The sequence below is a fragment of the Pan paniscus genome, chromosome 7 (genome assembly GCF_029289425.2).
Source record: "Pan paniscus chromosome 7, NHGRI_mPanPan1-v2.0_pri, whole genome shotgun sequence".
Taxonomy (NCBI): Eukaryota; Metazoa; Chordata; class Mammalia; order Primates; family Hominidae; genus Pan; species Pan paniscus.
The window spans coordinates 21969463-21997105 of record NC_073256.2 but is presented as its reverse complement, the minus strand read 5'-3'; the positions used below and the strand labels follow the sequence as shown (position 1 = coordinate 21997105).

Genomic DNA, 27643 nt, shown 5'->3' with positions numbered 1-27643 from the left:
TCTAGTCTGGGTGACAATCTCAGCTCACTGCAACCTCTGCCTCCCAGAGTCAAGTGATTCTCCTGCCTCCTGAGTAGCTGGGATTGCAGGCCCATGCCACCACTGTCTGGCTAATTTTTATACTTAGTAGAGACAGGATTTCACCATGTTAGCCAGATTGGTCTTGAACTCCTGACCTCAAATGATCCACCCGCCTTGGCCTCCCAAAGTGCTGGGATGACAGGCATGAGCCACCATGCCTGGCCACAGTGAGGCTTATTCTTGGTCACGTTGCATGTCTGGGCTGTGTTAGAGCATTGTGTGGTGGTCTGTTCATTGTGTTCACTCAGGGATCCAGGCTGACAAAAGCCCCATCTCTGCATGTGTCCTTGATCACCACTTCAGGGGAAAGGGAATGTGGTGGATCATAGAGCCTCTTAACACTTCCACCTGGAGGTGACTCAAGTTGCTGCTGCTCATGGTTCATTGGACAAAACGGATCACAGAGACATGGGCAACTTCTCTGTGCCTGGAAGGGGAAACAAAATATGAATAGCCACATTGATTTTCCCTAGATATTACACAGAAGGCCTCATTTAAACAGTTACTTATTTGTGTTTTGAAGCTAATTGTAGTCCATCAACCTTCACAGAAGATATGTGCACTTCCAAGCTATTATTAAGAACAATTTTTTTTTTTTTTTTTTTTGTGACAGAGTCTCACACTCTTGTCCAGGCTGCAGTGCAGTGGCATGATCATGGATCGCTGCAACTTCTGCCTCCTGGGTTCAAGTGATTTTCATGCGTCAGCCTCCCAAAATGCTGGGATTACAGACACCCACCACCACGCCTGGCTAAGTTTTGTATTTTTAGTAGAGATGGGGTTTCACCACGTTGGTCTGGCTGGTCTGGAACTCCTGACCTCAGGTGATCCACCTGCCTCGGCCTCCCAAAGTGGTGAGATGACAGGCGTGAGCCACCGCGCCCGGCCTTGAGTATGATTTTTGATTTGGAAAGTCAGAGTTAGGGTTTTAGTCTGAGGACTGTATGATATGAAGGTGAAAACAGAGCTTGGCTGTGAGTTTGCTGGGATTCCTGTGCTGCTTCTACAGCTCTTTGGCTGTGTGACCGTCACCTTTGGCAAGTTTCTTTACCTTTCTATGTGTTGGTTTCCTCATCAATAAAATGGAAAAAATAATCATAATAACTATTGGTGTTGGGATAGCCCAGTGGTTGACACATAAGGACTCAAACATACTTTTTTTTTTTTTTTTTGAGACGGAGTCTTGCTCTGTTGCCAGGCTGGAGTGCAGTGGTGCAATCTCGGCTCACTGCAACCTCTGCCTCCTGGGTTCAAGCGATTCTCCTGCCTCAGCCTCCCGAGTAGCTGGGATTTCAGGTGCCCGCTACCACTCCCAGTTAATTTTTGTATTTTTAGTAGAGACGGGATTTCACCATGTTGTCCAGGATGCTCTCGATCTCTTGACCTCATCATCCACCCACCTCAGCCTCCCAAAGTGCTGGGATTACAGGTATGAACCACCGTGCCCAGCTCAAAAATACTATTATTAATTTTGGGGGGCAGTTATTATATTTTGTGAAAATCAGAGTTCAGTACCTTGTAACACTGAGTTGGGATCTATCCCTGAAGGAACAGGCTTCTAAAGAGGAAGGCATCGAGAGAGGGGCAAAATTTTAGTGGACGCTGTAATGACTTTAGGTATATGGACCTGGGGCAGAGTTCTAGCTGGGGCCACCAGGTAGCAAGGTGGACTTTGCTAAATTCTATCACTTTCCTGAGCCTCAGCCTCACTTGTTACAAATGGGGTTAAAGCATCCCTCTTTCATAAAGATGATTAAGTAAGAGGGAATGAAAGCAACTTCCATCAATGGTCAAAAGTATTCATTTAACTTTTTTTTTTTTTGAGATGGGGTCTCTCTCTGTTGCCCAGGTTGGAGTGCAGTGGCATGGTCCCGGGTCACTGCAACCTCCACCTCCTGGGTTCAAGTGATTCCCCTGCCTCAGCCTCCTGAGTAGCTGGGGCTACAGGTGCATGCCACCAGGCCTGGCTAATTTTTGTATTTTTAGTAGGGACGGGGTTTTACCATGTTGGCCAGGATGGTCTCGATCTCCTGACCTTGTGATCCACCCACCTTAGCCTCCCAATGTGTTGGGATTACAGGCATGAGCCACCATGCCTGGCCCATTTAACTTCTATATTACTTTCCTGTTGGTGGATTTACCAGTGCAAACTGAGCAGCTTAAAACACCACCCAGTTATTATCTGTTTTCATGAGCCAAGGGTCTGGGCAGGGTTTAACTGGTTCTTCTATTCAGGGTCACAATACTGCAAACAGAGTGTCAGCTGGGGTCTCATCAGATGCTCAGTGTCCTCTTCCAAGCTTATTCAGTTTGTGGACTGAATTCAATTTCTTGCAATTGTTGAACGAAGGCCCTCAGCTCCTACAGCTGCCACCTCCAAAGACAGTTCACAGCATGGCCATTTACCTCTCCTTGGAGGCTAAGGATTGAACCTCTGAAACTTCACCTTTAAAAGACTCACTTGATTAGGTCTGGCCCACCCAAGATCATCCTGCTTTGGATGAACTCAAAGTCAGCTGAGCAAATGTGCTTAACGAAGCAAGTGTGACCATAATCACTTTTGCAAAATTCCTTCCCCTTGGCCAAATCACAAGCTCTGTACACACTCAAGAAGAGATGATACAGGGAGCAGATATAAAGGAGTGGTTCTCTTGGGGTCTGTCCTAGAACTCTGCCCGTTACAACTTCCTTTCTCGAGGAACAGCAGGCCTGGGGAGAGATGGTCACGGATGAGAGCAGCGCACAGGTTGTGAGTGCCAGGTGCTGGAGTAGGATGCAGGAGGCTGACAAGCAAGTATGAAAAGCCTTCTCTGGGCTGGGTGGAGTGGCTCACACCTGTAATCCCAACACTTAATCCCAACACTATGGGAGGCCGAGGTGGGCGGATCACGAGGTCAAGAGATCGAGACTATCCTGGCCAACCAACATGGGGAAACCCCGTCTCTACTAAAAATACAAAAATTAGCTGGTAGTGGTGGCACACGTCTCTAACAACCCAGCTCCCCAAGTGAGCAATTCCTGTCCCTTTTAAGGGCTCACAACCCTAAGGGGGTCCACGTGAGAGGGTCGTGATCGTGAGAGAGTTGTGATCAATTGACCAAGAAGGGAGTAAGTGACTGGGGGCTGCATTCAGCAAACCCCATCCCTACTAAAATAGCAAAATTCAGCAAAGTCTCAGCATAAAAATCAATGTGCAAACATCACAAGCATTCGTATACACCAATAACAGAGAGCCAAATCATGAGTGAACTCCCATTCACATAAAAGAGAATAAAATACCTAGGAATCCAACTTACAAGGGATGTGAAGGACCTCTTCAAGGAGAACTACAAACCACTGCTCAACGAAATAAAAGAGGATACAAACAAATGGAAGAACATTCCAAGCTCATGGGTAGGAAGAATCAATATCATGAAAATGGCCATACTGCCCAAGGTAATTTATAGATTCAATGCCATCCCCATCAAGTTACCAATGACTTTCTTCACAGAATTGGAAAAAAACTACTTTAAAGTTCATATGGAACCAAAAAAGAGCTGGCATTACCAAGTCAATCCTAAGCCAAAAGAACAAAGCTGGAGGCATCATGCTACCTGACTTCAAACTACACTACAAGGCTACAGTAACGAAAACAGCATGGTACTGGTACCAAAACAGAGATATAGACCAATGGAACAGAACAGAGCCCTCAGAATTAATGCCACATTATCTACAACTATCTGATCTTTGACAACCCTGACAAAAACAAGAAATGGGGAAAGGATTCCCTATTTAATAAATGGTGCTGGAAAAACTGGCTAGCCATAAGTAGAAAGCTGAAATTGGATCTCTTCCTTACATCTTATACAAAAATCAATTCACGATGGATTAAAGACTTAAATGTTAGACCTAAAACCATAAAAACCCTAGAAGAAAACCTAGGCAATACCATTCAGGACATAGGCATGGGCAAGGACTTCATGTCTAAAACACCAAAAGCAATGGCAACAAAGCCAAAATTGACAAATGGGATCTAATTAAACTCAAGAGCTTCTGCACAGCAAAAGAAACTACCATCAGAGTGAACAGGTTATCTACAGAATGGGAGAAAATGTTTGCAATCTACTCGTCTGACAAAGGGACCTATGACTTTCTTATAACCAAGAGAATATGGCAGAGGTGATGAGATGTAGTGATTATGTTAGATAGGATGTTAAGTTGTCTTGCTAGGAGGCTATCTTGCTGGCTTTAAAGATGTGAGCTGCCATGTCATGAGTGACCAGATGTAGAGGCCCATGTGGCAAGAAGCTGAGGACAGCAAGAACCTGGGGCCCTGAGTCCAGCAGCCTGCAAGGAACTGAATGCTGCCAACAACCAGATGAGACGGGAAGCAGATCAATCACCACTCAAGCCTCCAGATGAGAACTGAGCCCTGGCTGACATTATGGTTGCAGCCTTGCACTGAACCCAGCTGAATCACGCCTGAATTCCTGACCCACAGAAACCACGTAGTGATAACTGTGTGCTGTCTCAAGCCACAGAGTTTGCAGTAATATTGTTGCACAGCAATAGATAACTAATATAAAAACTGTCCTACATCACCTACATTACTGAGGGAAATGTAGAACCTGGATTTAAGCTCTGATTTCAGAGTTGTGGTCTCAGTCTCCCCAGGGAGACCTGTCCTGGGAGACAGTTATGCCAGGCTGTGATGCTGTGATGATTGTTCTCTTCCTACCCAGAAGTTTTCAATAGGCATGTCAAGCATGTGACCCCAGCTACATATACCAAATGTATTTCTGACAAATGCCAGGACATCGTGAGCTTTCTTGTTTCACTGAGAGCTCCATAAGGGAAGGATCATCTCTGTCTTTTTTTTTTTTTTTTTTTTTTTTTAAGAGTCTCACTCTCACCCAGGCTGGAGTGTAGTGGTGCGATCTCGGCTCACTGCAGTCTCTGCTTCCTGGGCTCAAGGGATTCTCCAGCCTCAGCCTCCTGAGTAGCTGGGATCAAAGGTGTGCATCACCGCACCCAGCTAATTTCATATTTTTGGTAGAGACGGGGTTTACTCCTGTTGGCCAGGCAGATCTTAAACTCCTGGCCTCAAGTGATTGGCCTACCTCGGCCTCCCAAAGTGCTGGGATTACAGGCATGAGCCAAGGCACCTGGCCTGTCTTTTTTATGTTATGTCCATGTGAAACAGCCCAGTGGTCAGCACACAAAGGGGTCCAAATGTGAAAGGAAAGGACAAACACAGGGGAAACCTAGGGGTGTTCAGAGATAGTTCCCAGGTCATTGCCTGTTTCAATATGTACAGTCCTGGGCCCCACGCACAAGATTCTGACTTGGCAGGTCAGAGTTAGAGATGGGGAGCTACCTGGTTAGGAGGGATCCCAGTGCATTTTGAGGCAGCTGGTTGTTAAGACTGCATTGTAAAAATTACAACCCAAAGATGTGAAGGGAAACAGAAAGACATTGGCAGGCTAGAAAACAACACAAGTAAAACATGAACAAGTTCATTCCAGAAGGAGATTCTCAATCACAGCTGCACATCAGAATCACCTGGGGAGATTTTAAAACCCCCAGTGCCCGGGCTCTGCAGCCCAGATCAATTATTACAGAATCTCTTGGGGATGAAACATGGGCATCAGTATTTTTGGTTTGTGTGAGTGTGTGTGTGTGTTTTTTTTTTTTTTTTGATGGAATCTTGTTCTGTCACCCAGGCGGAAGTGCAGTGGTACGATCTCACCTCACTGCTACCTCTGCCTCCTGGGTTCAACCCATTTTCCTACCTCAGCCTCCCAAGTAGCTGGGATCACAGGTGTGCACCGCCACGCCTGGCTAATTTTTGTATTTTTAATAGAGATAGGGTTTCACCATGCTGCCCAGGCAGGTCTCGAACTCCCAGCCTCAGGTGATCTGCCCGCCTTGGCCTCACACAGTACTGGGATTACAGGCATGAGCCATTGCTCCTAGCAGTATTTTTTTAATGATGCAGAATTCACATAACACGCAAGTCCCTGTATGAAACCATACACTTCAGTATCATTAAATACATTCACAATATTAAGCAATCATCATCTCTGTCTAGTTCCAAAACATTTTCATTAACACCCCCGCCCCCCCAAAAAATAACCCTGTATCCATCAAGCACTCTCCATCCCCTCCCCTTTCCCCCAGCTCCTGGCAACCACTTACCTGCTTTCTGCTTCTATAGATTTGCCTATTCTGGGCCTTTCACATAAATGGAATCATGCAATATATATAATAACCAAAAGGTAGCAACAACCAAGATGGCCATTTGGTTGACGAATGAACAAACAAAATGTGCTGTATCCATACAATGGAAATATTGGTGCCTACTACATGTGGATGGACCTTGGAAACATCACGCTAAGTGAGAGAGAGCCTTGGTATTGTCTCTTCTCCCCAGGAGATTCCAAGATGCAGACAAGGTTGAGACCCACTGACAAGCAATGGATACGATTGGGTGCAGATGAAATAAGGCAGCCAGGGGCAGGAGGGACGTCTCATTGAAGATGACTATTTGTGGATGCCTAGCAGGGGTGGGGATGAGGTATGATAACAGCAACCTGAATCCCAACACAGCGTGACCGATTTTATCTTCAGCCAGCTGATACGCCTCATGGGGTTTGGACACAGGACAACTCTGCCTCCCAGGTTCAAGCAATAACACCTGCCTCAGCCTCTTAAGTAGCTGGGATTACAGGCATGTACCACCACGCCTGACTAATTTTTGTATTTTTAGTAGAAACGAGGTCTCGTCATGTTGCCCAGGTTGGTCTTGAACTTCTGGCCTTAAATGATCCACCCACCTCAGCCTCCCATAGTATTGGGATTACAGGCGTGAGCCACAGTGCAGCCTCCAAATTGTATTTGAAGTTTGACTTTCCACCTCCAGAAAATCCAACCTTTTCCCAAGTCACAGTGGGACACCCCAGAGTTAATTTGAGAGAAATATGCTTTTAAAAAACAACACCAGGCCAGGCGCAGTGGCTCACGCCTGTAATCCTAGCACTTCGGGAAGCCGAGGCGGACAGATCACGAGGTCAGGAGATCAAGACCATCCTGGCCAACACGGTGAAACCCCGTGTCTACTAAAAATACAAAAAATTAGCCGGGCATGGTGGCACATGCCTGAAAGCCCAGCTACTCAGGAGGCTGAGGCAGGAGAATCGCTTGAACCAGGGAGTCAGAGGTTGCAGTGAGCCGAGATCGCACCACTGCACTCCAGCCTGGCGACAGAGAGAGATTAAATAAATAAATAAATAAATCCCACCGATATGAACACCAAACTAGAATCATTCCACTGACTTCCCTCCGCCCATCAGGGGGAGTTATGGTGATGGTGCATGAGTGTCTATTTGCATTGGGTCTTAATGGAAAATAAGTTTGTGTCACTCAAAGGAAAAACAAATCACAGCCCGGACTGGAGCTGTGGATTAATAATATGGCTGAGTGTTGGTACAGGCTTTCCACAGCAATATTAAAACTGAAAAAATCAGCAACGAAGCTCCCAGCCACATTTCTGCCAAATGATTTGGGGGAAAACAACAGAGGCACTCCTCAACTTTTCCTTCGCTGCACAAAGTGGGTTTGGCTGGAAATGCCAAATGTGCTTGTTGCTGGGATCTTTCAAATGGAAGCAAGCTGGGAGTCAACCTCCTGCAGCCGCAGGCCAGAAATGGGTTTAGACCAAACTATTGTAGTAACACTGGTGCACATCTAAACAGATTTAACTCCCTCCCAGCAATCCAGATTAATTTAATATGCTTTCTTATTGGCATTCTGCATTTTTCATTAAAGCAAATAAACATCCATCCCTCTGTGATAAGTTAGGGCAAAAAAAAAATTCATGTTTAGGGCATAGGGAAGGAGGAGTTGTTGGCTGTTAAAAAAAAAAATACTGCAAATGGCCTTGGAAAGTCTAGACATTTTCATCATAAACACAAACATTCCTCTTCACAAAGGGACCTCAAGTAACCTTAGGCTGGAGGGTCCACTTGAGTATGTTTTTCTTCTCATTCTTTCTTACCTTCCCTCCAGCCCACCCAACCCACATTCAGTGACCAAGTCACGTGGGTTTTACCTCCTAAATCTTTTCAGATCCGTTCAATGCTCAGCCACTCTCCTGACACCACCATAAACCAAGCCATCACCTCCAGCTGTTTGACTGCAAATGCCTCCTCACTGGCCTCTGTCTTCCCCTGGCCCTGTGACAATCTGCACTCCTCACAGGGACCAAAGCGATCACTTCAGAAGGTGCATCCAAACCGATCACTCGCTTTCAATGGCTCCCACTGCTGGGTGGGTTAACAATGATAAAAGCTCGGCCGGGCGGCGCGGTGGCTCACGCCTGTAATCCCAGCACTTTGGGAGGCCGAGGCGGTCGGATCATGACGTTAGGAGATCCAGACCATTCTCCCTAACACGGTGAAACCCCGTCTCTACTAAAAATACTAAAATTTTAGCTGGGCGTGGTGTCAGGCGCCTGTAGTCGCAGCTACTTGGGAGACTCAGGCAGGAGAATGGCGTGAACGCGGGAGGTGGAGCTTGCAGTTAGCCGAGATCGCGCCACTGCACTCCGGCCTGGGCGACAGAGTGAGACTCCATATCAAAAAAAAAAAAAAAACCATGATAAAAGGTCACCTTTACTGAGCACACCCTATCTCATTCCATCCCTACATCAGTCCTTTATTTCACCAGTGGGGAAGCTGGGACACAGAGTAGTTAGGTGGGATGCCCAAGGTGGGACCACTCGTGTGAAGTTTCCACACACTAATGTGAGACCCTCCATGACCTAGCCCCTCTCTTTCTCCAGCCTCATTTCCTGATTCTCTCGCTTGCCCTGCAGGCTTCAGCCACACAAACTTCTTGAAAGTCCCTTAAATCTGGCTGAGCACAGTGGCTCACGCCTGTAATCCCAGCACTTTGGGAAGCTGAGGCGGGTGGATCACCTGAGATCACGAGGTCAAGACCAGCCTGGTCAACATGGTGGAGACCCATCTCTACTAAATATCCCAAAATTAGCCAGGTGTGGTGGATGGCACCTGTAATCCCAGCTACTCAGGAGACTGAGGCAGGAAAATCGCTTGAACTCGGGAGGCAGAGGTTGCTGTGAGCCAAGATCGCACCACTCCACCCAAGCCTGGGCGTCAAGAGTGAAAGTCCGTCTCAAAAAAAAGTCCCTTAAATCTGCTCTATGCCTATCAACCTCAGGGACTTCACTATGCTGTTTCTAACCCTGAAATGCTGTTCCTCATTTCTCTACATAGTGAACTCATCCCACCCCTTAGGCCTCTCCTTAAGTGTCATCACTTCAAGGAAGATTTTACTTTTTTAATATAACTATTAAAATATAATTCAGGTACCGTATGATTTGCCCATTTATAGTGAACAAATCAATGGCTTCAGTGCATTCACAGAGCTCGGTGACCACCATCATGATCAATTTTAAAACATTTGCATCACCCCAAAAAGAAACCCTGTATCCAATAAGCAGGTTCCTGCCATTTCCTCCTCCCACTAAGCCCTGACAATCTACTTTTTTTGAGATAGAGTCTCTGTCACAGGCTGGAGTGCAGTGGCACAATCTCGGCTCACTGCAACCTCCGCCTCCCGGGTTCAAGCAATTCTCCTGCCTCCCGAGTAGCTGGGATTACAGAGATGTGCCACCACACCAATCTAATTTTGTATTTTTAGTAGAGGCAGGGTTTCTGTCTTCATAGATTTGCGTGTTCTGGACATTTCATATAAATGAAATCTTCTAATATGTGACCATTTGTGACTGGTTTCTTCCACCTAGCATAATATTCTCATAGTTCATCCGTGTTGTAGCCCGTGTTAGTACTTCATTCCTTTTGATGACTGAATAATATTCCATTGCATGGTCAAACCATGTTCTATTTCTCCACTCATCTGTGAACAAGCATTTGTGTTGTTTTCACTTTGGCGTTATTATTAATAATGCTGCTATGAGCATTTGTGTACAAGTTTCTGGACGGACATATATTTTCATTTCTTTCATAAACTGGAGTGGAAGTGCTGGGTCATAGAACTCTGTGTTTAAGCTTTTGAAGAAGTGCCAGACTGTGTAAGAAAGAAAGCCTTTCCTCACTCCCTCTCTCCATTTATACGTTCTCTTTATGCCCTTTGCTTCTCTTTCAGAGCAATTCATGTTGATCTGGGTCACCCTCAACTTAAGGCTCATAACTCCCCTAGATCCTCAGGGTCCACATAAATGTGATGAAATATGATGGAAGCCACATATTTACTTTTGCATTTTGTAGTAACCACATTTTAAAAAGTAAAACAAAAGAAGTGAAGGTAATTGGAATAATATCACAGATTTAAACAAATCTATCCGAAATACCAGGTCTACAAGTATAAAATATTTTAACAAAATACTTTGCTTTCTTTTTATATTAATTCTTCACAATCTAATGTATATTTGACACTTCTCGCACATCTAAGAATAATGGCAGCACCCCATATGGGGGGCCCTCCCATGATGCCAATGATGGGCCCTCCTCCTCCTGGGATGATGCCAGTGGGACCTGCTCCAGGAATGAGGCCACCCATGGGAGGCCACATGCCCATGATGCCTGGGTGCCCAATGATGAGACCTCCTGCCCGTCTCATGATGGTGCTCAGTCAGCCCAGAATGACTCAACCAGACAGATAAGGATAGAGGGGAGGCCTCATTACATCAGTGTTGTTTTGTTGTTATTATTGTTGTGTTTTGTTTGTTTGTAATGTTTTGTTTTGTTTTTGAGACAGAGTCTTCCTCTGTCACCCAGGCTGGAAGGCAGTGGCATGATCTCAGCTCACTGAAACCTCCACCTCCCGGGTTCAAGCGATTCCCCTGCCTCAGCCTCCTGAGTAGTGTGGGACTACAGGCATGCGCACCATGCCAGACTAATTTTTTTTATTTTAGTAGAAACGGGGTTTCACCATGTTGGCCAGGATGGTCTCAATCTCCTGACCTCGTGACACGCTCGCCTCAGCCTCTGAAAGTGCTGGGATTAAAGGTGTGAGCCACTGCGCCCGGCCTATATGAATTTTATATTTACCTGTTCCCTTCACCAGGAGATCATGCTGCTGTGATGTCGGGTTTTCTTAACAGCGTAAGGAAGACTTGCCCCCTTGCCCTATCAAAGAGAATAGTTTTGGAGGGGAGAAGTGGGACCAAAAAAGATGCAGTTTTCATTTGTATTGGGAAATGTGAAAATAAAATTGACAACTCTTTCAGTTAAAAACAACAACAAAAAAGGAAATGAGATGTGGGGCTGCCATATGCAATGTCGTGCATTACAAGGATCTTCTACTCTGGAGGAAAATATTATCTTTGCTGAAGCCAGACCAAACTAACACAAAGACCTTTTGGTTTTTTAATGTGACTGTGTTTTATTTTAGAATGTGTAATTCACTTTAGAAGGGCAAAGTACCTGTCTGGGGAAGACTATTTAATTTCCTGCATTTATTTAGAATGTTGGCTAATGTTATTCTGAAGGAAAATATCTCTGACAAGTGAGTGCCCCCCACATAGACACAGCTCATGAGCTCACGGGGCAAAGGAATTGAACAGCAACCTCCTAATTGCTAGCCTTCTTTGTGGTATGGAAATAATTATCAGCATGTAAAAGACTATATATATATTCAACAATTCTGACCCCCTGCAAAATTCAAATCTACAATTGATTTGCTTCCTGGGCTCCTGAAAACAACTTTGTCAAAATTGTTCCGAAATAAAATCAGCCAATCTTTGCCCCTTGGGGACACAGGACAAAGCAAATCAGCCAAGACCAATGTGGAGTCGGCCGTGCACAATTACATGCAGACCTGCAGGACATCGAGTCCCTGCTATGGTCCCTCCCCAGTCAGGCATCCATTGCCTGGGCTGCAGCCAGAAGCATTCAGGCACAAGTGCATTCAATGAATACTTACTTAATTGCATTGGTGGTTAGAGGGTTGTGGTTGATTAAGGTACATTAATGGATCCAAGTCCTCCTTGAATCCAAGACTCTGTCATTTGTCTCTGCATTTCCTCCCACTGAAGAATCGGAGTATATTTCTCCAGCCCCTAATGTTGGGTTTAGTCATATGTCTAGCTTGGCCACTGGAATATTAATCTGCATGACCATAAGCTTGGAAAGTGTGCATTCATTTGTGCTCACTCACTCCTGCTATCACCATGAGAACAAGCCCAGGCCAGCCTCCTGCTTCCAGCAGAAGATAAGAGACTATAAGAGCAAAGTTAGACCTTCCCAGACATGCTCATGCTAGATTAACCAATCCTCAGCTGACACACAGATCCATGAAAATAAATGACTGTTGTATTAAGCCACTGAGATTTGGAGTGACTTGTTATGCAGCATTTTGTGACAATAACTAACTGATACAAGGGTCACCATCTTTTATCTCTGTAGATTTTGACCAATTTTTAATAGCTAGATGGAGATCTTCTAGTTGTCTTTATTTATAATGACTAAGACTGTAGAGCAAATTTGACTTGACACTACCAGTTACCTACCCATAAATTCAGAAATACTTTCTTCTCCAACCCACCCCAGCCAACCATTATTTTTTTTTTTGAAATGGGGTCTTACTCTTTGCCTAGGCTAGAGTACAAGTGGCACAGTCAGAGCTCGCTGTAACCTCAAAATCCTGGGCTCACCTGATCTTCCCCTTCAACCTCCTACATAGCTAAGACTACAGACATGTGCCACCATGCCTGGCTAATTTTTTTATTCTTTGCAGAGACAGGGTCTCACTATATTGCCCAAGTTGGTTTCAAACACCTGGACTTAAGCAGTCCTCCTGCCTCACCCTCCCAAAGTGCTAGGATTATAGGCATGAGCCACCACACCCAGCCTCTTCTTCTTTTTAAATAGAAACCCTATTTTATTCTGACAGTGGGTTGCTTTCTTTTTTTTTTCTTTTTAGAAAAAATTGGCCCAGCCCCAGGGAATAATTTGTGACTGGTCTAAACAGGGTTGGCAAACTATAGACCAAGGGCCAAATCCGGCCCTCTGACTGTTTGTATAAATTAAGTTTTACTGGAATAAAACCAGGTCCATTCATTTATGCATTGTCTACATATGCTTTTAGACTACGATGGCACCGCTGCGTCACTGCAACAGAGGTTTTCTAGACCAAAAGCCTAAAATATTACCGTTTGCCTGTTTATGGAAAAAGTTTGCCATTGCCTAGTCTAAGGTTTAGATTCTGAGCTTATCATTTTAGCCTACAGCCCCTTACCAGTGACTGCCTCAAAACAAGTCTGTGATTCCATTCTGACTGTTCTACTGAGGGAATTCCCCCTTCTTATGCAGAGCTGATGAGGGTAAGTTGTATTAATAGGACATATGCTCAGGTTTTCTGAAAAATACTTTTATCTAGAAATGCATAGGAATATGCTGGTGCCTGAATGTCCCATCTGGGGGCCTGGAGATTGACTCACACTGCCTCCAGAGCTAATGCTCACACTTACTACTGAGAGGCCTGAGGAAACGCCTGCCTAACCACCACCAGAACCTGCACACATCACCTGGAGAACTAGAGATCAGACTGCCACACACACCACCCAGGAGCCCAGTGGCCCACCTGCCCACCTGGCCCAGTGCTGCCACTGCCAGAAACCAAAGAAGCCATCTGGAGGCCCAGGGATTGGCCCATGCAGACAGGCTATCATCAATGCCCACATACACTGCCCACGGTCCCTAGTATTGACACACCTGGTCCACCACCACTACCATTGATGCTGAAGGACAAGACTTCCTGGCATCCCCATCCTCAGCAAAGCCTCATCACAGCCTACAATAACAACTGCAGATGGCTGGGTGCGGTGGCTCACACCTGTAATCCCAGCACTTTGTGAGGCCGAGGCAGGTAGATCACGAGGTCAGAAGTTCGAGACCAGCCTGGCCAACATGGTGAAACCCCGTCTCTACTAAAAATACAAAAACTAGCTGGGCGTGGTGGCACATGCCTGTAGTCACAGCTACTCAGGAGGCTGAGGCAGGAGAATCGCTTGAACCTGGGAGGCAGAGGTTGCGGTGAGCTGAGATTGCATCACTGCACTCCAGCCTGGTGACAGAGCTAGACTCCATCTCAACCACAAACACACAAACAAAAAAACTGCAGTCTAAGCCACTGAATAACTCACAGACACCACTCATGCCAATTACAGCTGAAGAAATCATATGCAGACTATACCACTGTACCCACCCAGAATCAAAGCCAAAGTGTGATATCCAATGAACACTGTAGATACAGCTATAAGAAAAGGTCTTTCCCATATCAAAGTCAATCCATAAAATTGGAAGAAGTGACTGCTATGTCAGAGGCACAGATAGTCACATAAGGACTCAAGAAATATGAAAAAGGAAACATAACATCTCCAAAGAAGCACAATAATTCTCCAGCAAGAGATTCCAATGAAAAGAAAATCTATGAAATGCCTGAAAAAAATTCAGAATAATGATATTAAAGAAACCCAGGGAGAATAAGAGAACACAAATAATGAATACAAAAAAATCAGGAAAACAATTCATGATCTGAATGAGAAATTCAACAGGGATAGACAGCATAACAAAGAACCAAACATAAATCCTGGAAGAGACAAAATCATTGAAAGAAATACAAAAGATAATTGACAGCTTTAACAATAGACTAGTTCAAGCAAAACAAAGAATTTCTGAACCTGAAGACTAGTCTTTTAAAATAATCCAGTCAGACAAAAAGAAAGAAAAAAGAATGAAGCAAGGCTACATGACATGTGGGACACATATGTGAACAAAAGTGAAATTCTGGGAGTTCTGGATGGAGATGAGATGGGTAAAGGCATAGGAAACCTATTTAATAAAATAATAACTGAAAACTTCCTGAAAGCTTCCAAATACAGGAAGCTCAATGATTACCAAATAAATACAACTCAAAAAGGTCTTCTCCATGGCACATTATGGTCAAATTGTCAAAAGACAAAGAGAAAATGCTAAAAACAGCAAGAGAAAAGCACCAAGTCACTTATAAGAGAATCTCCATCAGGCTAACAGGGGATTTCTCAGCAGGAACCTTACAGGCTAGGAGAAAAGGGGATGTATACTACAAGTAAAAATAAATAAATAAATAAATAAATAAATAAATAAATAAATAAATAAATAAATAAATAAATGTAAGCCAAAATTGCTATACCCAGCAAAGCTATCCTTCACAAATGAAGAAGACTGGCACAGTGGCTCACATCTGCAATTCTAGAGACTCAGAAGGCTGAGTCAGGAGGATCATCTGAGCCAGGAGTTCAAGGCTGCAGTGAGCTATAATCATGCCACTGTACTCCAGCCTGGGTGACAGAGTGAGATTCCATTGCTTTAAAAAAAAAAAAAAAAAGAGAAAAAAATATTTCCCAGATAAGCAAAACACTGTTTGTGTCTTGTTTATTGTGGTCCTACAAGAAATGCTTAAGGGAGTCCTACACTGGGAAGAAAAGAACAATATCTACCATCATGAAAATACATGAAAGTATAAAACTCATGGTAGGGCAGACACACAAAGGAGAAAGGATTCAAACGTCACCACTAAAGAAAACCACCAAACGGCAACAATAAATAATGAGAGAAAAAAGGAACAAAGGTGTATTAGTCTGTTTTCACACTGCTGATAAAGACATACCTGACTGAGACTGGGAAATTTATGAAAGAAAGAGGTTTAATGGAGTTACATTTCCATATAGCTGAGGAAGCCTCACAATCATGTTGGAAGGCAAGAAAAAGCAAGTCATGTCTCTCATGGATGGCAGCAGGCAAAGAGAGAGCTTCTGCAGGAAAACTATCCTTTTTAAAACCATCAGACCTTGTGAGACGTATTCACTATCATGAGAACAGCACGGGAAAGACCTGCCCCCATGACTCAATTACTTCCCATCAGGTCCCTCCCACAACATGTGGGAATTCCAGATGAGATTTGGGTGGGGACACAACCAAACCATATTATTCTGCCCCTGGCCCTTCCCAAATCTCATTTCAAAACTAATTATGCCTTCCCAACAGTCCCCCAAACTCTTAACTAAGTTCAGCATTAACTCAAAAGTCCACAGTCCAAAGTCTCATGTGAGACAAGGCAAATCCCTTCTGCCTATGAGCATGTAAAATCAAAAACAAGTTAGTTACTTCCTAGATATGATGGGGGTATAGGCATTGGGTAAACACAGTCATTCCAATTGGGAGAAAATTGCCAAAACAAAGGGGCTACAGGCGCCATGCAAGCCCAAAATCCAGTGAGGCAGTCAAATCTCAAAGCTCCAAAATGATCTCCTTTGACTCCATGTCTCACATGCAGGTCATGCTGACGTAAGAGGTGGGCTCCCATGGCCTTGGGAGAAAAAAGGCCACAGCTCCACTCCTGAGGCTTTGTGGGTATAAACCCCCTCCTGGCTCCTTTCATGGGTTGGCATTGTCTGCAGCTTTTCCAGGCACACAGTGCAAGCTGTCAGTGAATCCACCATTCTGGGGTCTGGAGGATGGTGGCCCTCTTCTCACAGCTCCACTAGGTGGTGCCACAGTAGAGACTCTATGTGGGGGCTCCGACCCCACGTTTCCATTCTGCACTGCCCTAGTACAGGTTCTCCATGAGTGCCTTGCCCCTGCAGCAAACTTCTGCCTGGACATCTAGGCATTTCCATACACCTTCTGAAGTCTAGGCAGCAGTTCCCAAACCTCGATTTTTGACTTCTGTGCACCCACAGGCTCAACACTATGTGGAAGCTACTAAGGCTTGGGGCTTGCACCCTCTGACGCTACAGCCCACATTGTACCTTGGCTCCTTTTAGCTGCAGCTGGAGTGGCTAGGACTCAGGCACCCGAGGCTGCTCACAGCAGGGGGGCCCTGGGCCCAGCCCACAAAACCATCTTTTCTTCCCAGGCCTCTGGGCCTTTGATGGGAGGGGCTGCCATGAAGACCTGTGACATGCCCTGGAGACATTTTCCCCATTGTCTTGGGGATTCACATTTGACTCCTTGTTACTTAAACAAACTTCTGCAGCCAGATCAAATTTTTCTTGAGAAAATGAGATTTTCTTTTCTATTGCATTGTCAGGCGCAAATCTTCCAAACTTTTATGCTCTGCTTCCCTTATAAAACTGAGTGCCTTTGACAGTACCCTAGTCATCTCTTGAATGCTTTGCTCCTTAGAAATTTCTTCTACCAGATACCCTAAATCATCTCTCTCAAGTTCAAAATTCCACAAATCTCTACAGCAGGGGCAAAATGCCACCTGTCTCTTTGCTAAAACATAACAGGAGTCACCTTTGTGCCAGTTCCCAGCAAGTTCCTCATTTCCATCTGAGACAACCTCAGCCTAGACTTTATTGTCTATATAACCATCAGCATTTTGGGCAAGTCTCTAGGAAATCTATTCCAAATTTTCCCACATTTTCCTGTCTCCTTCTGAGCCCTCCAACCTCTGCCTGTTTCCCAGTTCCAAAGTCACTTCCACATATTCAGGTATCTTTTAGCAACAACACCCCACTTCTGGTATCAATTTACTGTATTAGTCCATTTTCACACAGCTGATAAAGACACATACAAGACTGGGAAATTTACAAAAGAAAGAGGTTTAATGGACTTACACTTCTACATTGCTGGGGAGGCTTCTAAATCATTGCGGAAGTCAAGGAGAGATAAGTCACATCTTACAGGGATGGCAGCAGGCAAAGGGAGGAGCTTGAGCAGGGAAACTCCTCCTTTTAAAACCATCAGATCTCATGAGACTTACTCACTATCAAAAGAATAGCATGGAAAATACCTGCCCCCATGATTCAACTACTTCCCACTGGGTCCCTCCCACAACACATGGGAATTCAAGATGAGATCTGAGTGGGGACACAGCCAAACCAAATCAAAAGGATATACAAAGTAACCAGAAAACAATGAACAAAATGACAGGAATAAGTCCTCACCTATCAATAATAACTTTGAATATGGGTTAAATTACCTACCTAAAAGATAGAGACAGGCTTAATGGATAAAAAATGACCCAACAAGTCTACAAGAAACTCACTTCATTTGTAAAGACACACACAGACTGAAAGTGAAGTGATTGAAAAAGATATGCCACACAAACAGAAATCAAAAGTAATCAGGAGTAGCTAAACTTGCATCAGATAAAACAGACTTTAAGTCAAAAATAGTAAAAAGGACAAAGAAGGTCATTATAACAATTCTAAATATGCATGCAACCAACACAAGTGCATGCAGACACACATAGCAAATATTATTAAATCTACAGGGAGAGATAGAGTCCAATACAATGATAGTTGAGAACTTCAATATCCTACTGTCAGCATTGGACAGTTCATCTAGACATAAAATCAACAAAGAAACGTTAGATTTAAGCTGCACTTTAGACCAAATGGACCTAACAGATATTTTCAGAATATTTCATCCAGCAGCAGAATACACAATCATCTCATCAACACATGGAACATTCTCCAGGATAGACCATATGTTAGGACACAAAACAAGGCTCAAAAAATTTTAAAAATTATAATCATATCAAGTATCTTCTCAGACCACAACGGAATAAAACTTGAAATCAATAACAAGAAGAAATTTGGAAACTGTACAAATACATGGACATTAAATGTGCTATTGAATGATCATTGGGTCAATGAAGAAATTAAGATGGAAATCAAAAAAATTTTTTTAAACAGAAAATGGAAACACATCATGCAAAACCTATGGGATACAGCAAAAGCAGTACTAGGAGGAAAGTTTATAGCAATAAATGCCTACACCAAAAAAGTAGAAAGATCTCAAATAAACAACCTAATAATGCACCTCAAGGAACTCAAAAAGCAAGAAAAAACCAAACACACAATTAGTAGAAAGAAAAAAAAATAACAGCAGAACCAAATGCAACAGAGACAAAAAAGAAATGCAAAGAATCAACAAGATAAAAGTTGGTTTTTTGAAAAGTTAAACAAAATTGATAAACCACTAGTAAGGCTAACCAAAAAAAAAAAAAGAAAGAAAGTAGACCCAAATAAATACAATCAGAAATGAAAAAGGAGACATTACAACCTTTACCAAAGAAATAAAAAGGATCATTAGAGGCTACTATGAACAACCATATGCTAACAAATTGGAAAACTTAGAGGAAAGGGATAAATTCCCAGACATACACAGCCTACCAAGATTGAACTAGTAAGAAACAGAAAACCTGATCTGACTCAAAATTAATAGCAGGTTTGAATCAGTAACAAAAAGTCTCCCCAAAGAGGAAAGCCCCAGACTAGGTTTTTATGCTGATTTCTACACAGTTTATAAAGAAAAACAAACACCAATTCTTCTCAAACTATTCCCAATAATTGAAGAGGAGGGAATTCTTCCTAACTCATTGTATAAGGCCAACATTACCCTGATATCCAATCAAGACAAGGACACAACAAAAAGAGAAAACTATTGGGCAATATTCCTAATGAACACAGATGGAAAAATTCTCAGCATAATACTACCAAGCCAAATCTAATGATGAATGAAAAAGATAATGTACCATGATCAAGTGGGATTTATCCCAGGATTGCAAAGATGGGTCAACATACACAAAATCAATACATGTGATACATCACATCAACAAGATGAAAGGCAAAAACTATCTGATCATCTCAGCAGATGCAGAAAAATCACTCAGTAAAACTTACCATTCCTTCATGATGAAAACTCTCAATAAATTATGCATAGAAGGAACACTTCAACCTAAGAAAAGGTATATATGACAAACCTACAGCTAACATCCTACTCACTGGGAAAAATTGAAAAGCTTTTCATCTAAGAACTGGAACAAGACAAGGATGCCCACTTTCACCACTCTTATTCAACACAGTATGGGACATCGAAGCCAGAGTGATCAGACAAGATAAAGAAATAAAAGGCATCCAAACTAGACAAGAGGAAGTCAAATTGTCTCACTTTGCAGATGACATAATCTTACACTTGTAAACAGAAAAACCTGAAGACTCCACCAAAATACTCTTAAAGTGGATAAATTAGGCTGGGCATGGTAGCTCATGCCTGTTATCCCAGCACTTTGGGAGGCCAAGATGGGCGGATCACCTGAGGTTGGGAGTTTGAGACCAGCCTGGCCAACATGATGAAATCCTATCTCTATTAAAAATACAATTAGCCAGGCATAGGTGGTAGGTGCCTGTAATCGCAGCTACTTGGGAGGTTGAAGCAGGAGAATCACTTGAATCTGAGAGGCGGAGGTTGCAGTGAGCCAAGATTGCACCACTGCACTCCAGCCTGGGCAACAGAGCGAGACTCTATCTCAAAAAATAAAAGATAAAAAATTTTTTAAAAAACAGATGTATAATTCAGTAAAGCTTCAGGACACAAAATCAACATACAAAAATCAGTAATGTTTCTATATACCAGTAACAAACTAGCTAAAAAAGAAACCAAGGAAGAAATTCATTTACAATAGCTACAAAAATAAAATACCTAGGAATAAACTTAACCAAGGATGGGGGGAAAAAATAACCTCTACAATGAAAACCACAGAACACTGATAAAATAAATTGAGAAGACACAAACAAATGGAAAGGCATATCTTGCTCGTGGTTTGGAATAACTAATACTGTTAAAATGACCATACTACCTGAAGCAATCTAGAGATTCAGTATAATCCCTATGAATTACATTCTTCACAGAAACAGGAAAAAAATAAAACCCTGAAATTCATATGGAACCACAGAAGACCCCAAATAGCCAAAGCAATACTGAGCAAAAAGAACAAAGCTAGAAGCCTCACACTACCTGATTTAAAAATATACTGCAAAGCAGCTGGGCGTGGTGGCTCATGCCTGTAATCCCAGCACTTGGGGAGGCCAAGGTGGCTGGATCACGAGGTCAGGAGATCGAGACCATCCTGGCTAACATGGTGAAACCCCGTCTCTACTAAAAAAAAAAAAACAAAAAATTAGCCGGGCGTGGTGGTGGGCACCTATAGTCCCAGCTACTCGGGAGGCTGAGGCAGGAGAACGGCATGAACCTGGGAGGCGGAGCTTGCAATGAGCCGAGATTTCACCACTGCACTCCAGCCTGAGTGACAAGGCGAGACTCCGTCTCAAAAAAAAAAAAAAAAAAAAAAAAAAAAAAAAAAAATATATATATATATATATATATATATATATATATATATATACACATACACATACATACATATATACTTACTGCAAAGCTATAGTAACCAAAACAGCATATATTGGTATTAAAACAGACATGAAAACAAAGGAAACAGACTAAAGAACCCAGAAATAAATCCACATATTTACAGCTAACTGATTTTCAAGAAAGCTGTCAAGAACATACATTGAATAAAGGACACCCTCTTCATTAAATGGTGCCAGGAAAACTAGATATCCAAACAAAGAAGAATAAAACTAGGCCCTTATCTCTCATCACTTACAAAAATAAACTCAAAATAGATTAAAAACTTAAATGTAACAGCCACAAGTATAAAACTACTAGAAGTAATCACAGGAGAAACGTTGGAGAACAAACATTGTATGGCTAACACTTAAAAAGTACAAGCAACAAAAACAGATGAATGGGATTATATTAAACTAAGTACCTTCTGCATGTCAAATAAAACAATCAACAGAGTGAAAAGACAACACCCCTCCCTTACACCATACACAAAAATTAACTCAAAATGGCCTACAGACTTAAATGTAAAACCCATAACTATAAAAACGCTGGAAGACAACCTAGGCAATACCACCCAGTACATAGTGATGGGCAAAGAGTTCATGGTGAAGATGCCAAACGCAATTTCCACAAAAGCAAAAATTGACAAATAGGATCTAATTAAATGGAAGAGCTTCTGCATAGCAAAAGAAACAATCAAAAAATAGACATTTCTCAAAAGAGGATATACAAATCACCAAGTTGATGAAAAAATATTCAACATCACTAATCATCACGGAAATGCAAATCAAAACCTCAATGAGATATCATCTCACACTTTTTAGAATGGCTATTATTAAAAAGACAAAGCACAACAAATGCTGGCAAGCATGTGAAGAAAAGAAAATTATTGTATATTGTTGGTGGAAATGTAAATTGGTACAGCCATTATGAAAAAAAGTACAGAGATTTCTCAAAAAACTAAGAACAGATCTACCATATGATCCAGCAATCCCACTCCTGGCTACACATCCAAAAAAAAGGATATCAGTGTATCAACGGGATACCTGTACCCCCATATTTACTGCAGCACTATTTACAATAGCCAAGATATGCAATCAATCTAAGTGTCAATCAATGGATAAATGGATAAAGAAAATGGGAATATACGCACAATAGAATAGTATTCAGCCATAAAGAAGAATGAAATCCTGTCATTTTCAGCTAAATGGATGGAATTAAAGGTCATAATGTTAGGTGAACTAGGCCATGCACAGAAAGAAAACTATTGCATGTTCTCACTTATATGAGCAGTTTATGCTCCTGGAAATCAAAGCGGGGGCCATGTTTCAGGTCAGTAGGGTCAGGGATAGAGGCCGCAGTTATGGACTTGTGTGCCCTGGAGCTATATAAAATTGATATCATGGAGATAAAGAGTAGAATGATAGTTACCAGAGGCTGGGAATAGGAGGGGTTTGAAAAGAGATTGATTAATGGGTATAAAAATATATAATAGAAGGAATAAGATCTAGTGTTCATTATCACAGAAAGTGACTATAACAATTTGTTGTATATATATTTTTTTAATTTCAATAGTTTTTAGGGAACAGGTGGTATTTGGTTACATGGATAAGTTCCTTAGTGGTGATCTCTGAAATTTTGGCATACCCATCACCAAAGCAGTTTACCCAATGTATAGTGTTTTATCTCTCAACCCCTCCCACCTTCCCCCTGAGCCCCCAAAGTCCACTGTTTCATTCTTGTGCGTTTGCATCATCATAGCTTAGCTCCCACTTACGAGTGAGAACATGCAATGTTTGGTTTTCCATTCCTGAGTTACTTCATTTAGAATAATGTTCTCCAACTCCATCCAGGTTGCTATGAATGCCAATATTTCATTCTTTTTTAAGGCTAAGTAGTATTCTATGGTGTATATATACATATATAACACACTTTCTTTATCCACTAATTCATTGGTGGGCATTTGGGCTGGTTCTATAGTTTTGCAACTGTGAATTTTGCTGCTGTAAACATGTGTGCAAAAGTATCTTTTTCATATAATGACTTCTTTTCCTCTGGGTAAATACCTAGCAGTGGGATTGCTGGATCAAATGATAGATCTACTTTTAGTTCTTTAAGGAATCTCCATACTGCTTTCCATAGTGGTGGTGTTAGCTTACATTCCCACCATCAGTGTAAAAGCGTTCTCTTTCACCACATCTGTGCCAACATCAATTTTTGCTTTTTTTGTTTTTGTTTTTGTTTTTTTTGAGATGGAGTCTCGCTCTGTCGCCCAGGCTGGAGTACAGTGCTGCAATATCAGCTCACTGTAACCTCTGCCTCCCAGATTCAAGCAATTCTCCTGCCTCAGCCTCCTGAGTAGCTGGGATTACAGGCAACCGCCACCATGCCTGGCTAATTTTTGTATTTTCAGTAGAGACTGGGTTTCACCATGGTGGTCAGGCTGGTCTCAAACTCCTGACCTCCTGATCCACCCACCTCAGCCTCCCAAAGTTCTGGGATTACAGGCGTGAGCCACCGCGCCTGGCCCTATTTTTGTTTATTTTACACGTGGTATTGCATTGTGGTTTTGATTTGCATTTCCCTGGCAATTAGTGATTTTGAGCATTTTTTCATGTTTGTTGGCCATTTGCATATCTTCTTTTGAGGATTGTCTATTCATTTCCTTGGCACACTTTTTGATGGGATTATTTTTTTTCTTGCCGATTAGAGTTCCCTGTAAATTCTGGACATTAGTTCTTTGTCAGATGCAGTTTGTGAAAATTTTCTCCTACTCTGTGGGTGATCTGTTTGCTCTGCTGATTATTTCCTATGCTGTGCAGGAGGCTTTTAGTTTAATTAAGTCCCATCTATTTATCTTTGTTTCTCTTGTATTTGCTTTTGGGTTCTTGGTCATGAACTATTTGCCTAAGCCAATGTGTAGAAACGTTTTCCAATGTTATCTTCTAGGATTTTTATGTTTTCAGATCTTAGATTTAAGTCTTTGATCCATCTTGTGTTGATTTTTGTATAATGTGAGAGATGAGGATGCAGTTTTATTCTTTTACATGTGGCTTGCCAATTATCCCAGCACTATTTGTTGTATAGGGTGTACTTTCCCTACTTTGTTTTTGTTTACTTTGTCGAAGATCAGTTGGCTGTTATTTATTTGGTTTTATTTCTAGGTTCTCTACTCTGTCCCATTGGTCATGTGCCTATTTTTATACCAGCACTATGCTGTTTTGGTGACTATAGCCTTGTAATACAGTTTGAAGTTGGGTAATGTGATGCCTCTAGATTGGTTCTTTTTGCTTAGCTTTGCTTTGATTATGCAGACTCTTTTTTAGTTCCAAATGAATTTTGGCATTTTTTTTCTAGTTCTATAAAGAATAATGATGGTATATTGATAGGAATTGCATTGAATTTGTAGACTGCTTTTGGCAATATGGTCATTTTCACAATATTGAGTCTACCCATTCATGAGCATGGAATGTGTTTCCATTTGTTTGTGTCACCTATGATTTCTCTCAACAGTGTTTTGTAGTTTTCCTTGTAGGGGTCTTTCACCTCCTTGGTTAGTTATATTGTAAGTATTTTATTTTACAGCTATCATAAAAGGGTTTGATTTGATTTTCAGCCTATAGATGTTGGCGTATAGCACTGCTACTGATTTGTGTACAAAGATTTTGTATCCTGATAAATGGATTTATTGTATATTTCTAAATAGCAATAAGATGTGAAATATTCGCAACACAAAGAAATGATCAATGTTTGAGGAGATTAATATCCTAAAGACCCTGATATGATCATTACACATTGCATGCATGTACCAGAATCTCACATGGACCCCATAAATGTGTACAATTATTCTCTATCAAAAACATTTTTTTAAGAAACATGCAGGAATACACTGTACCTCTTCCTTGCTGTCTCTGGATATTGTCACATGAGGACTTGACATGCGGATTGTGGCAGCCTCTGTGACCAAGAGCAGAAGACAATAGCAGCATAGAAACCTCAAAAGAAAAACCTAACATCTCAAGCTACTAATTTAGCCAACCTTGGCATCAGCTATCTCTGGTCTTAGTACATGAGGTGACAAAACCCCACTGTTCAAGTTGGGTGGCCATCAATTGCTGCAGAATAGAAGTTAATGAGGCTTCCTCTTCCTGGATCCCCTACTAGACCCTGACATATCCATTCAGTCACAGGCAGAAAGGGAAGCAGAGGGTAAGGAGACCTGGCTGGCTGTGCCAGACGCAGATCCTACCTGTCCTGCTTAGAACACTCAAAGCTCAATTGGTTAAACAAAAAAAGGAAAAAGACAGTAAGGAGTATAACACTCCCCAGATGCAACTTAATATAACACTCTATACTTTAAATTTTCTAAACATATATAGAAATCAGACCACTACTTCTGCAGAACATTTTACTGGTGAAAAGAACAGCCCACATGAGGGAAAACTGATTTGGTGGAAAGACAACAAAAACAAAACGTGGGAAATAGGTAAGGTGATACCATGGGGGAGAGGTTTTGCTCGTGTTTCACCAGGAGAAAATCAGCTTCCTGTTTGGATACCCACTAGACATTTGAAGTTCTACAATGAACCCATCAGAGATGCAAATGAAAGTGCCTCCGCAGAGGCAGAAAACCCGCAATCGAGCATCATCGACTCGCAGGGCGAACAAAATGGTGATATCAGAACAGATGAAGTTGCCATCCACCAAGAAAACGGCACATGTGGAGAGCCAGGGAGAGGAAGGGAAAGAAAAAGAGACAGAGATCAGAGACAGACACAGAAAGTGAGACTGGGGAGAGAGATAGTGTAAAAGAGAGAGAGAGAGACCATAAGAGAAGGGAGACAAAGAGATAAAAGGCGCGAGTCAGCAGGTGAGGAGAAAGACTGAAAACTATGAGAAACAGCAACTAAGACACAAAGGAGGTGGGAGACTGCCCGGGTGCCGCAGCACCCACACCGTCCTCTTGCCCCGTCACTTGGGTGAAAACCACCGGAAATTCCACTATTGCAAATTTTGTATTAATCCTTGTATGTCTGTCTTTTCTATTGTTATTCTACAGGTGTATCCAGCAGCTCCAGAGAGACAGCGACCAGAGAGAAGGGGCAATGATGATGATGCTGGTTTTGTCAAAACGAAAAGGGGGATGGGGGATATGTAGGGAAAAGAAAGAGAGATCAGACTGTTACTGTGTCTACATAGAAAGGGAAGACAAAAGAGACTCCATTTTGAAAAAGACCTGTACTTTAAACAATTGCTTTGCTGAGATGTTGTTAATCTGTAGCTTTGCCCCAGCCACTTTGCCCCAACCACTTCGACCCAACCTGGAGCTCACAAAAACATGTGTTGTATGAAATCAAGGTTTAAGGGATGTAGGGCTGTGCAGGACGTGCCTTGTTAACAAAATGTTTGCAAGCAGTATATTTGGTAAAAGTCATCGCCATTCTCTAGTCTCAATAAACCAGGGGCACAGTGCACTGTGGAAAGCCACAGGGACCTCTGCCCTTGAAAGCTGGGTATTGTCCAAGGTTTCTCCCAATGTGATAGTCTGAAATATGGCCTCGTGAGATGAGAAAGACCTGACCGTCCTCCAGCCCAACACCCATAAATGGTCTGTGCTGAGGTGGATTAGTCAAAGAGGAAAGCCTCTTGCAGTTGAGAAAGATGAAGGCCACTGTCTCCTGCCTGCCCCTGGGAACTGAATGTCTCTATATAACACCCAACTGTACATTTGTTCAATTCTGAGATGGGAGAAACCGCCCTATGGTGGGAGGCGAGACATGTTTACGGCAATGCTGCCTTGTTATTCTTTACTCCACTGAGATGTTTGGGTGGAGAGAAACATAAATCTGGCTTACGTGCATGTCCAGTCATAGTACCTTCCCTTGAACTTCATTATGACATAGATTCTTTTGCTCACATATTTGTTGCTGACCTTCTCCTTATTATCACCCTGCCCTCCTACTACATTCCCTTTTGCTGAAATAATGAAGATAATAATCAATAAAAACTGAGGGAACTCAGAGACGGGTCCCAGTGCAGGTCCTTGGTATGCTGAGCGCCGGTTCCCTGGGCTCACTGTTGTTTCTCTATACTTTGTCTCTGTGTCTTATTTCTTTTCTGTCTCTCATCCTACCTGACTAGAAATACCCACAGGTGTGGACGGGCAGGCCACCCCTTCAGTATGAGATTACAGGCATGAATAACCCCACCTGGCCACTTAACTCAGTCTTGAGACGCCAGAAGTGATACTGGAACTTTCTTCCTCTGTGGGTTAAAAAGGGAAAATTAGGGAGAACACAAGGCATGAGAGATGCAGCGATGGATATGTCTATATGGAGCTTCTGTCTGCATCCAGT

General features: G+C 42.5%; 1 protein-coding gene across 16 annotated transcripts in view; it reads left to right on the top strand.

Annotated features, from left to right (window-relative positions):
• Positions 1-27378, top strand: part of LOC117981308 (meiosis expressed gene 1 protein homolog) — a 147743-nt gene extending 120365 nt beyond the window's left edge. For 12 of the 16 annotated variants that reach the window (XR_010113068.1, XR_010113066.1, XR_010113069.1 and 9 more), the window contains one exon: positions 26347-27309. Coding sequence is in view for 2 of the 16 variants with exons in the window: in XM_063607045.1 (XP_063463115.1) it covers positions 26347-26638 (292 nt within the window). In the remaining 14 variants the exon portion in view is untranslated. The other 4 variants (XR_010113079.1, XR_010113076.1, XR_010113072.1 and 1 more) reach the window with 3 other exon arrangements.
• The last annotated feature ends 265 nt before the right edge of the window (positions 27379-27643 follow it).